General features: G+C 38.8%; 1 protein-coding gene across 3 annotated transcripts in view; it reads right to left on the bottom strand.

Annotated features, from left to right (window-relative positions):
- Positions 1-13,319, bottom strand: part of SIDT1 (SID1 transmembrane family member 1) — a 106,645-nt gene that overhangs the window by 39,219 nt on the left and 54,107 nt on the right. For all 3 annotated transcript variants that reach the window (XM_018038422.1, XM_018038492.1, XM_018038468.1), the window contains exons 9-10: positions 12,769-12,862; positions 38-81 (exon numbers count right to left, since the gene is read on the bottom strand). In XM_018038422.1, the coding sequence (XP_017893911.1) occupies positions 38-81; positions 12,769-12,862 (138 nt within the window). The remainder of the gene's footprint in view (positions 1-37; positions 82-12,768; positions 12,863-13,319) is intronic.

The following is a 13,319-nucleotide window of genomic DNA, read 5'->3' as shown; positions in this document are numbered from 1 at the left end:
GACATCAGTTTGAATTGAAACCAGGGGTTTTTCTTACCATCATTGGAACCAAAGCTTCCATCGGTAGATTTTCTCCGAAACCTGCAGATAAGACATACACATGTTCCTAAGACAGCAAAAACCTCAGCATTTTACGTTTGTTCCCATAGCCTTTGTTGCAGATTTCTCTGCTGGGATCTCAAATGGGCCTTTGGATGTACAGACACTGGAACTCTAACACACTGCTGGTAGAACTGTAAAATGGAGCAGCCACTTTGAAAACCCATTTGGCAGTTCCTCAAAAAAGTAATCCTACAGATGCAATGTGACCCAGCAATTCCACATGTAGGCACATACATGCCATTTGTTTCCACATTCATTTATTTTCCGATCATTCACATGCCATAAAATTCATCCTTTAATGTGCAGAATTCAACCAACTTCAGTATGTTCGCAAAGTTGGGCAACCATCACTATTCTCTACGTCCAGAACATTTTCATCATCACCCAAAGAAATCTCAAACAATAGCAGTCACTCCCCATTCTCTACTCCCCCCTGCCCCGGGGAACCACTAATGTACTTTCTGCTGCTATAAAACTGCCTATTCTGGATATTTCATGTATAAATGGAATTATATTGTATGCAGTCTCTTTGGCTTCTCTCAGTTAGCATAATGCTATGTGGTAGCATGAATGAATACCTAAGACTTTTTTAAATGTTTAATTCTACTGGAGTATAGTTGATTCATAATGCTGTACTAGTTCCAGGTGTACAGCAAAGTGATTCAGTTGTACATACACACACATTCATTCTTTTTTAGGCTCTTTTCCCATATAGATTGTCACAGAATATTGAGTAGAGCTTCCTGTGTTATACAGCAGGTCCTTGTGGATTATCTACCTTATGTTATAGTAGTATGTGTGTGTCCAACCCAAGCTCCTGATTTATCCCTCCACCCCATCTTTCCCCTTTTGTAACCAGAAATTTCTTTTTGATATCTGTAAGTCTGTTTCTGTTTTGTAAATGAGTTTCATTTATATCTTTTTAAAAAATGAGATTCCACATAAGAGTGATATCATATTTTTCTTTCTCTGTCTGACTTAGTGTGATAAACCCTAGGTCCCTCCATGTTACTGCAAATGGCATTATTTTGTTCATTTTTGTGGCTGAGTAATATTCCATTATGTGTGTGTGTGTGTGTGTGTCCGTATACACACACACACACACACACATATACCATATCTTCTTTTTCCATCCCTCTGTTGATGGACACTTAGGTTGCTTCCATGTCTTGGCTATTGTAAACAGTGCTACAGTGAACATCAGGGTGCATATATCCTTTCAGATTATGATTTTCTCTGGATATATGATGAGGAGTGAGATTGCTGGACCATATGGTAATTCTATTTTTTCTTCTTTATTTTTCAAACTATGAAAGTATGATAACACACTTATAAGAGACTCCAAAAATACAAAACAAAGTTACATATAGTTCCACTATATATTACAATTATTTCTTAAAGTAGGTAAATTAAGATTTTTAGTTGGAGTTTCAACATCAAACTCTCAAAAATTAATAGAATGTATAGACAGAAATGTAAAAGGAAAAATCCCAGAGGGATGGTATGGGGAGGTGGGAGGGGGGTTCAGGATGGGGAACGCATGTACACCCGTGGCGGATTCATGTCAATGTATGGCAAAACCAATACAATATTGTAAAGTAATTAGCCTCCAATTAAAATAAATAAATTTATACTAAAAAAAGAGAAAAATATGGAACACTTCACGAATTTGCCTGTCATCCTTGTGCAGGGGCCATGCTAATCTCTATCTCTGTATCGTTCCAATTTTAGTATATGTGTTGCCCAAGTGAGCACTGGTAGTTCTATTTTTAGCTTTTTAAGGAACTTGAATACTGTTCTCCATGATGACTGTATCAGTTTACATTCCCACCAAGAGTGGAGGAGGGCTCCCCTTTCTCCAAACTGTCTTCAGCATTTATTGTTTGTAAACTTACAAAAGTGCTCCTTTGATTGCTTGCAGTCTCAGTGGGAGCACTCAGGGTCTTCTGCTGCAGTGCACAGACTCTGGCTGTGGTGATGGGCTCAGTAATTGTGACGGGGGGGCATAGTTGCTCTTCAACCCAATCAGGGATCAAACACACATCCAAGGTGTTTGATACATGTTTGATCCCTAGTTGCACTGTAGGGTGGATTCTTAACCACTGAACCAGCAGGGAAGTCCCTATTGTTGGTAAACTTTGATGATGACCATTCTGATTGGTGTGTGTTGATATCTGTATGTAATTTTGATTTGCATTTCTCTGATAGTGATGTTGAGCATCTTTTCATGTGCTTTCTGGCCATCCCCATGCCTTCTTTGGAGAAATGTCTATTTAGATCTTCTGCCCATTTTTTTGATTTTTTTTTTTTTTAAACATAGAGCTGCATGAGCTGTTTGTAAATTTTGGGGATTAATCCCTTTTGGTCACTTCATTTACAAATACTTTCTCCCATTCTTTGGGTTGTCTTTTTGTCTTGTTTAGGATTTCCTTTGCTGTGCAGAAGCTTTTAATTAGGCCCTGTTTGTTTATTTTTGTTTTTATTTTTATTACTCTAAGAGGTGGATCAAAAATAGATTGCTACAATTTACATTAAAGGATGTTCTGCCTATGTTTTTCCTCTGAGTTTTATAGTGTCCAGCTTTACATTTAGGTGTTTGATCCATTGTAGTTTTTGTGTGTGTGTATGTGTGTGTGTGTGTGTGTGTGTGTATGTACAGTGTTAGAGAATGTTCTAATTTTATTCTTTTACATGTAGCTGTCCAGTTTTCCCAGCACCACTCATTGAAAGTACTTAAATCTTTTTATGGCTGGATAATCATAGCTATTGTATGGATATACCAAGTGTATTTGTTTATACTTGATGTACACTTTGACTGTTTCCACATTTTAGCTATCATGAATAGCACTGCTATGAATATTTGTGTGAAATTTTTTTTTGTGGATATGTGTGTTAAATTCTCTTGGGTATATATCTAGGAATGGAAGTGCTTGGTATGAGGTAACTCATTAACTTTTTAAAGCTGTTTTCCACTGCAGCTTGATAGCAAGAACTATTTTATATTCCTACTAGCAATGTAGAAGTTTCTAATTTCTCTGACATCATTATTAACTCTTGTTATTTTTCTAGTAAAATTTTTTTATTGTAGCCATCCTAGTGGATATAATGTGATATCTCATTGTAGTCTGACTTGCATTTCCCTGATGGCTAATGATGTTAAACATCTTTTCATATGCTTATTGGCCATTTATATATTTTCTTTGGAGAAACATCAATGTAATTAAAAAAGGCCCTTTTAAAATTAGGATATTTTTATTTTTATCATTGGGTTGGAAGGATTCTTAATATAGTTGTGGATACTAGACTATTATGGATATACGATTTACAGACTTTTTTTTCCATTTTTTTGTGTTATATTTTCACTTTCTTGATAATGTCCTTTAAAAATACAAAAGTTTTAATTTTGATGAAGTCCAGCTTACCTATTTTTTCTTTTGTTACTTGTGCTTTGGGTGTCATATCTAAGAAACTATTACCTAATCCAAGGTCACAGAGATTTACTCCTGTATTTATTTTCTTCTAAGAATTCTATAAATTTGACTCTTTTATTTAGATCTTTGTTCTATTTAGAGTTTACTTTTTTGTATGTTCTGAGGTAGTGCTAAAGCTAAAACTCCAATACTTTGGCCACCTGATGCGAAGAACTGACTCATTTGAAAAGACTCTGATGCTGGGTAAGATTGAAGGCAGGAGGAGAAGGGGACGACAGAGGATGAGATGGTTGGATGGCACCACTGACTCGATGGATATGAGTTTAAGTAAGCTCTGGGAGTTGGCGGTAGACAGGGAAGCCTGGTGTGCTGTAGTCCGAGGGGTCATAAACTGAGTGACTGAACTGAACTGAACTGAGGTAGGGCTACAAGTTCATTCTTTTTCATGTGGAAGCCTAAGTGTCTCAGTAGTATTTGTTGAAAAGAATATTCTTGTTTCATTGAATTGTCTTGGTATATCCTTGTCAAAAATCAATTGACCATAAGTGTAAGGGTTTATTTCTGAACTTTCAATTTAGTTTCATTGATCTATATGTCTTATGTCAGTGCCAGAAGGTTTTCTTTTTAATATTTATTTATTTGACTGCACTGATTCTTAGTTACGACACCTGGGATGTTTTAGCTGTGGCATGCGAACTCTTAGTTGAGGCATGTGGGATCTAGTTCCCTGACAAGGAATCAAACCCAAGCCCCATGCACTGGGAGTTCAGAGTCTTTGTTCTTTTTGCCATGATTATTTTTCCTATTTGGGATCCCTTGCATTTCCATATGAATTTTAGGTTCAGTTTATCAATTTTTGGAAGGAAGTCAGCTGAAACTTTCATAGGAATTGTGTTGAATTTGTAGATCAGTTAGAGGAATATTGCCACATCTTTTAGTTTATATCGCTGCTATAACAAATTATCACAATATTATGGTTTACAACAATACACATTTATTATTTTCAGTTCTGGATGTCAATTCTAAAATGAGTCTTATGTGGCTAACATTAAGATATCAGCAGGGCTGCATTCCTTCTGAAAACTCCAAGGAAGAATCCATTCTTTGCCTTTTCCAACGTCTAGAGGTAGCCTGCATTCCTTGAGGCATGGCTCCTTCCCCATTTCATATATGTTACTCTAACCTCACCTTTCCTCATCATACCTTCTCCTAGTTTGACTCTCTTGCCTTTCTCTTATAAGGACCCTTGTGATTACATTAGAATGTATAATTACATTATACATTATCTAGGATAATCGCCATAATTTTATCACATCTGTAAAATCTCTTTTGACATGTAAAGAACATGGTCACAGGTTCTAAGTATTAGAACATGGACATCTTTTGGGGGCCCTATTCCGTCTATTATACCATTTTAACAATATTACATCTTCTAATTCATGAATACAGGATGTCTTTTCATATATTTAGATTTTCTTTAATTTCTTTCAAGGACATTTGTAGGTTTCAATGTACAAGTCTTATATTTAATTTGTTAAATTCTTTTCTTAAGTATTTTTTTATGCTATTGTAAATAGATCATTTTCCGGATTTCATGTTTGAATTGTATATTTGCTAGTGTATAGAAATACAATTGATTTCTGTATACTGATCTTGTATCCTATAATTTTGGTAAACTCAGGGTTCTTTTTAGAGATAATGAAAGTTAGATAGTGGTGATGGTTGTGTAACTATGAATATACTAAAACCATTGAATTTTTAAAAGGAGCAGATTTTATGGTTTATGAATTATATCTTAATAAAGTCACTAATGTGTTTGTTCTCTAGCTGAAGTTTTTTTTTAAATTATTATTAATTGCTTGCCTCCTTATCTGTCTTCCTTTTGTACAATGTAAGTTCTATTAGAGCAGGGATTTAGACTGTCTTATTCATCACTGAATCCCTAACCTTTGGGACAGGGCCTGGCACCCAGGAAAGGATAAGTAAACATTTGTTGAGTCATATTGTTAAGGAGAGCAGTTACAATTGGGTCTGATGGGTCTAGCTGGCAAATGAGGCTCTAGTGAAGTCCCTCTAAAAAAAGAGCAAGTTTAGTGATATTAACTAGCAAGCAATTATACAAACTGATAAAAGATGATTGGGTTTGTATTAATTGGCTTTACCCACATTTGCCCTAGGTTTTGGAGCTGATAAAATTCTTTGTTAGAGAAGTTCAGTGATTTACAAAGCTAATGTGAGGCAGGCAGTATATAATGAATAAAAGAAAAAAGAGTAAATGAGAACTATCCTAGATTGGTTGAAAAATGGCTACACTTCTTCTTGTATTCAGCCCATTCAATCAAAAATGGAGTCTGTATTTTCACCTCTTGCATCTGGACTGGGCTCATCACTTGATTTGACCAAGGACACCAAGGGGGAAGTGATATTGTGCCCCTTTAAAGCCTACACTTTAAGGAAGCCTGCATTTTTGTGCAATTTCTCTTGGAGATACAGTAAACCAGGGCTCGACTGCTGCAGGATGAAGGGCAAAGCACAGCTGAGGCCAGTCTGGAAGAGCCAGTGCTTCTCTAACCTGCCCAGCAATTTCACATTATGACCACCCCAGCTGAGATCTCTGAAACCTAGTGCATGTGTGCATGCTAAGTCACTCAGTCATGTCCAACTCTGTTCAAGCCTATTATGGACTGTAGACTGCCAGGCTTCCCTGTCCATGGGATTCTCCAGGCAAGAATACTGGAGTTGGTTGCCCCGCCCTCCTCCAGGGGATCTTTCCGACCCGGGGATCGAATCCACATCTCTTGTTTCTCCTGCACTGCAGGCAGGTTCTTTACCACTAGTGCCACCTGGGAAGCCCCAGAGCCTAGTCCAGAGTCCAAATTAGCAGAATCATCCAGCTGACCCATAGATTTATGAGCAAATATAAATATGTATTGCTGTATGCCATTGAGTTTTTATGGTTGATTTTTATGCAGTGTTATTGTGGTAACATAATTAATACAGGAATCAACAGGACAAGTAATCAGTATTATGCACTTTGAATTCAATGTCTGGCAGGGTGACTGAGAGGATGGAATGAGAGACATGGATGCAGTCAGTGCTTGACTCAGAGTATCATTGCAGGGGCTCCATAAATACTTGTTAAATGAACCGTAGCTCGGAGGTGGGAGGGGAATGGAGTTGAGCCAAAAAAAAAAAAAAAAATTAAAAAAGAAAAAGAAAAACCAGAAAAAAGCATAAAACCACTTTGGATTCTGAGCTCCCTGAGGACAGGAGCCATGTCTCTAATCAATGTTTTCACCCTCATCTCATAGCATGCGCGGCAAACACTACAGGTATTCGTAATAAGGAACAGGAGGCTCAACAAGCAAATGGTATTCTGCTCCACGACTGTCTTCACTTGCTTTTGTAGAAAACTTTGTGATTTCTGCTCAGTTCAATGAAGGAAGAGTTCTGTTAGCATTTTCTCTCATTCTGTTTCCCTAGTTAGATGCCAAGAGTTCTCATGTCTCCAGATCTCTATTTTCAGTTTGCCTGTGTTTGGAAAGAGTCTATGTTTGTGCAGCTGACTGTAGCACAGTAGTCTGGAGTGGCCAGAGATTTCAATAGAGCCTTAGGCCACAACTTTTAAAAACTGTGTTCACTTCAGCAGGCTGCATAACAGCTTTAGAGAGATTGATATCCAGTTATTAACTTAATTTTTCTGTCCGTTGTATTGTTGATTATGTCTGCTAGGTAACTAAAGAGGTAAAATCCTATTTTCTAAAATCTAAAATGTCAGTGATAGGGACAGTTTTCCTAAGAGAGGCAGAAAAGATGAACTTCTTTTTCCATGCCACTAGAACTCATCTGAATCAAAGTTGGCAGCTTTTTGGACCCTTTTTAAATTGAATCCATGCTGGGGTGCGAGGCTTTGGATCTGGTCTCCTTAATTAGGACTGCTCTTCCTTACATGCCCTGCCTACTCCGGTCCCTTCTTGACCTGCTTGCTTTAGGAGCTAAGACTCTGGAGCCAGACTCAGTTCAGTTCAGTTCAGTTGCTCAGTCGTGTCCGACTCTTTGTAACCCCATGAACCCCAGCTCGCCAGGCCTCCCTGTCTATCACCAACTCCTGGAGTCTACCCAAAGCCAGGTCCATTGAGTCAGTGATGCTGTCCAACCATCTCATCCTCTGTCGTCCCCTTCTCCTCCTGCCTTCAATCTTTCCCAGCATCAGGGTCTTTTCAAATGAGTCAGCGCTTCGCATCAGGTAGCCAAAGTATTGGAGTTTCAGCTTAAACATCAGTCCTTCCAATGAACACCCAGGACTGATCTCCTTTAGGATGGACTGGTTGGATCTCCTTGCAGTCCAAGGGACTCTCAAGAGTCTTCTCCAACACCACAGTTCAAAAGCATCAATTCTTCGGCGTTCAACTTCCTTCACAGTCCAACTCTCACATCCATACATGACTACTGGAAAAACCATAGCCTTGACTAGACAGACCTTAGTCGGCAAAGTAATGTTTCTGTATTTGAATATGCTATCTAGGTTGGTCATAACTTTTCTTCCAAGGAGCAAGCATCTTTTAATTTCATGGCTGCAGTTACCATCTGCAGTGATTTTGGAGCCCCTCAAAATAAAATTTGACACTGATGCCATGATCTTCATTTTCTGAATGTTGAGCTTTAAGCCAACTTTTTCACTCTCCTCTTTCACTTTCATCAAGAGGCTCTTTAGTTCTTCTTCACTTTCTGCCATAAGGGTGGTATCATCTGCATATCTGAGGTGATTGATATTTCTCCCAGCAATCTTGATTCCAGCTTGTGTTTCTTCCAGTCCAGCATTTCTCATGATGTACTTTGCATATAAGTTAAATTAGCAGGGTGACAATATACAGCCTTGACATACTCCTTTTCCTATTTGCAACCAGTCTGTTGTACCACGTCCAGTTCTAACTGTTGCTTCCTGACCTGCATACAGGTTTTTCAAGAGGCAGGTCAGGCGGTCTGGTATTCCAATCTCTTTCAGGATTTTCCACACAGTCCACACAGATCACAGTTGTGATCCACACAGTCAAAGGCTTTGGCATAGTCAATAAAGCAGAAATAGATGTTTTTCTGGAATTCTCTTGCTTTTTTGATGATCCAGCCAGATTGCCTGGGTTCAAATCCCATCTCCTTCATTTAGTGGCTGTGAATTCTTGGTCAAATTACTTAACCTCTTAATACCTCAGTTTTCTTAACTGTCAAATAATAATAATAATACTGGTACTTACTGTTGTCGAGATTTAGATGAAATAATCTACTTAGAAGGCCCAGTGCAGCGCCTGGCATAGAGCAAGTATTTGTTCTGTGTTAGTGATTATGATCTAATCAATTAATTGAGCTGATAACCAGTTAATGTATATATACTTTCCGAGTGTATTTGCCTGTAGACTGGTGTTTTTGTTTTTAACATTTTTTATCTGAAAATAATTTCAAATATTTGGAGAAGCCATAAGAATAGACTATAGAATACCCACGTATTGTTACCTAGATTCACTTATTGTCAGCATATTACCCCCTTTGCTATACCATTCTTTGTCTTTGCGTGCATGTGTGTGTTTTCATATATGTGTGTTAGTCGCTCAGTCGTGTCCAACTCTTTGTGACCCAATGGACTGTAGCCCACCAGGCTCCTCTGTCCATGGGATTTTCCAGGCCAGAATACTGGATGGGTCGCCATTTCCTTCTCCAGTTTTCACATATAGGTATATATAAATTTGGGGTGAACTATTTGAAAGTAAATTGCATATGTCATCAATTTTTATGCATAAATACTTCCAAGAATACACGAAAGAACTGTACAAAAAAGATCTTCACAACCCAGATAATCATGATGATGTGATCACTAATCTAGAGCCAGACATCTTGGAAAGTAAAGTCAAGTGGGCCTTAGAAAGCATCACTATGAACAAAGCTAGTGGAGGTGATGGAATTCCAGTTGAGCTGTTTCAAATCCTGAAAGATGATGCTGTGAAAGTGCTGCACTCAATTTGCCAGCAAATTTGGAAAACTCAGCAGTGGCCACAGGACTTGAAAAGGTCAGTTTTCATTCCAATCCCAAAGAAAGGCAATACAAAAGAATGCTCAAACTACCACACAATTGCACTCATCTCACACGCTAGTAAAGTAATGCTCTAAATTCTTCAAGCCAGGCTTCAGCAATACGTGAACCGTGAACTCCCTGATGTTCAAGCTGGTTTTAGAAAAGGCAGAGGAACCAGAGATCAAATTGCCAACATCCACTAGATCATCAAAAAAGCAAGAAAGTTCCAGAAAAACATCTATTTCTGCTTTATTGACTATGCCAAAGCCTTTGACTGTGTGGATCACAAGAAACTGTGGAAAATTCTGAAAGAGATGGGAATACCAGACCACCTAACCTGCCTCTTGAGAAATCTGTATGCAGGTCAGGAAACAACAGTTAGAACTGGACATGGAACAACAGACTGGTTGCAAATAGGAAAAGGAGTACGTCAAGGCTGTATATTGTCACCCTGCTTATTTAACTTATATGCAGAGTACATCATGAGAAACGCTGGACTGGAAGAAACACAAGCTGGAATCAAGATTGCTGGGAGAAATATCAGTCACCTCAGATATGTAGATGACACCACCCTTATGGCAGAAAGTGAGGAGGAGCTAAAAAGCCTCTTGATGAAAGTGAAAGAGGAGAGCAAAAAAGTTGGCTTAAAGCTCAACATTCAGAAAATGAAGATCATGGCATCTGGTCCCATCACTTCATGGGAAATAGATGGGGAAACAGTGGAAACAGTGTCAGACTTTATTTTGGGGGGCTCCAAAATCACTGCAGATGGCGCTTGCAGCCATGAAATTAAAAGACGCTTACTCCTTGGAAGAAAAGTTATGACCAACCTAGATAGCATATTCAAAAGCAGAGATATTACTTTGCCGACTAAGGTCCGTCTAGTCAAGGCTATGGTTTCTCCTGTGGTCATGTATGGATGTGAGAGTTGGACTGTGAAGAAGGCTGAGCGCCGAAGAATTGATGCTTTTGAGCTGTGGTGTTGGAGAAGACTCTTGAGAGTCCCTTGGACTGCAAGGAGATCCAACCAGTCCATTCTGAAGGAGATCAACCCTGTGATTTCTTTGGAAGGAATGATGCTAAAGCTGAAACTCCAGTACTTTGGACACCTCATGAGAAGAGTTGACTCATTGGCAAAGACTCTGATGCTGGGAGGGATTGGGGGCAGGAGGAGAAGGGGACGACAGAGGATGAGATGGCTGGATGGCATCACGGACTCGATGGACGTGAGTCTGAGTGAACTCCGGGAGTTGGTGCTGGACAGGGAGGCCTGGCGTGCTGCGATTCACGGGGTCGCAAAGAGTCGGACACGACTGATTGACTGAACTAAACTGAACTGAAATACTTCCAAAGAATAAAATAGTCTCTTATATAATCACAGTGTAGTTGTCAAATTCAATACACTTAACATTGATATGATATTCTTATCTTGCCTGTATTACAGTTGTGCCAATTGATCCAATAATGTCCTTTACAGCATATTTTTCTTCTAGTAAAAAGTCTGAGATCAGATATTGTGTTTAGTCATCATGTGTCTTCAGTCTCAGTCAATCTGGAACATTTCCGTAGCTAATTTTTGTCTTTTGTGACATATTTTAATAGAATGTTCAACATTTTGAGTTGGTCTAGTTTTTCCCTCATGATTATAGTAAAAATGGGCTTTTCTGGCTGGAAAACTACACAAGTGAAGCTGTGTCCGTTTCAGAGTATCACACCTGGAAGTGTCCATCTTCCCTTTGGTCATATTAATATTCATCACCCTGTCAATCATCCAATTTCTCCTCTGTATAGTTAGTATTTTTCCCTTATAACTTCCAAGCTTTTTGTGGGGAATCACTTTGAGGCCATGCAAATATCTTGATCCTTATCAGATTTTCCTCCTAGCTTTAGTATTCATTGATGATTCTTAACCTGATCTATGCAAAATACTGATTTTCCAATTTTGGGACTCTTTCCTTATTTACCAGTCAGTGTTTGGTGTTCTGCTGTAGGCAAGGGTCCTCCCTCCTATGTCAATATTTGCTAATGGCTCCTTTCCCTAATGCAGAAATGTTTTAGTAATTTTGTTGAATTCATTGAATGTATATATGCAAGTATTTAGGTCTTCCCTTTCCTCCTACCTTCCTCCTTCCCTCCCTCCCCCCCCTCCCTCCCTTTTTTTCCTTCCTCTCTCCTTTATTGATAAGGATTCATGAATTTCTTGTTTTCTCAGTGGTTTATAATTCACTATTCTCCTTAATTATTTTGGTGCTCAAATTGTCCCGGATATGGTCAATGGTTTTTGAAGTCAGTTTCTCAGTTGCAAAGCTTCATAAAGGTCAAAGAGGAATTCATTTCAGAGGTGGGCCTGTATCACTGAGAAGTTGTATTGCTGTGGTAGCTGTGAGGTTTTTCTACAGATGAGGCTAATCTTTGCCAATAATCTGAAAACTCTACATTGGCTTTGTTTACTTTAGATGCTCAAGAGGAGAGAGAACATTTGTTTATTGTACCTCCTGCCATTCCTTTGTAGTTGTTTCACAGAGACCAGGACAAACTATGGAATTCTCAAGTTCAGGCTTGTTCAGAGACACAAGGAAAGACTGCAACTCTTTTTCACTGGGGGCTCCAAACTCTTGGGAAGGGAAATTTCCTTGGTCAAATTACAGCATGATTATCTCCTTTTTTTCCTCTCAGGGAATATTTTGACTGTAAAATTGATGCTGTAACAGTTAAAAAGCACCTGGAATATAGTGTCACAGCATATTTAATTCTCCTGGCACTTATTATACCACAGGATTTATTTTAGGCATTAATTCTACTTTTTGATGGAATGTTCAAAGCTGTTCCTAAATCTTTAAGATCTACACTGAGCATTTTCTGTCCTAAAAAATACCCAAGCTGCCTTTCTGTTGAAGTTTCACTAACTATGAAAATAGCTGTCACTACCAACACTTACTCTGTATAGGACATTGATATAAACACTGTACTTATACTGATCTGTGAGGTAAATTATTATCTCATTTTACGGATGAGGAAAGTGAAGTACAGAAAGATTAAGTAACTTGCCCAAGATCACACAGTGGCTAAGGTAGAACTGAATCCAGTCAGTATGACTCTAAAGCCTAATGTGCTAACTGCTAAGCAGAGACAGGTGAAGGAGGCTGACATTTCTTGAAGCTCTTGACATACCTGATATAATGGATGAATGCAACAAACAGGCACCCCAAGTAGAAGGAGAAGAAGATGACGAGACTGAGAAGAATAGATTTCACATAAACGGATCCTGAGGGAAGAGAAACAGCTCTGGTCAGGATGTCCTCAGGAGAAAAGAGAACCGTGTTTGGGACAGGACAGCTTAACAGGCCCATCTGCATCATACCCATTCTTAAATCCTAGGATAATCCCATTCAAAGCAGGGAAGCTATTGGAGGTCACCTAGTCATTGTCCATAAATGTCTTCCTTTCACAGTGATGACTTCCTCAGGGAAGCTGGGAGGGACTTCCTATACACAAAATCATAACTGACTTCCCTTTCTTTCTGTAAGGAATTTAACAAAATGCTTTGATTCTCTCTTCTGTCTCTAAGGTAAATGTTAGTTTCCTTGTGATGTTTCTCTGGAAGGATGACATTAGCACTGAATGCCATGATCTCCTTCCTGACAGGAATCTCTCCACTGAATGCTGGTACAAGGAGAAGAGGGCAGCAGAGCATGGTGGTTAGACAGCATCACTGACTCAAT

The sequence above is a fragment of the Capra hircus genome, chromosome 1 (genome assembly GCF_001704415.2).
Source record: "Capra hircus breed San Clemente chromosome 1, ASM170441v1, whole genome shotgun sequence".
NCBI classification, from domain to species: Eukaryota; Metazoa; Chordata; class Mammalia; order Artiodactyla; family Bovidae; genus Capra; species Capra hircus.
Note: the sequence above shows the minus strand (reverse complement) of the source record. Positions and strands in the feature narration are given on the sequence as shown.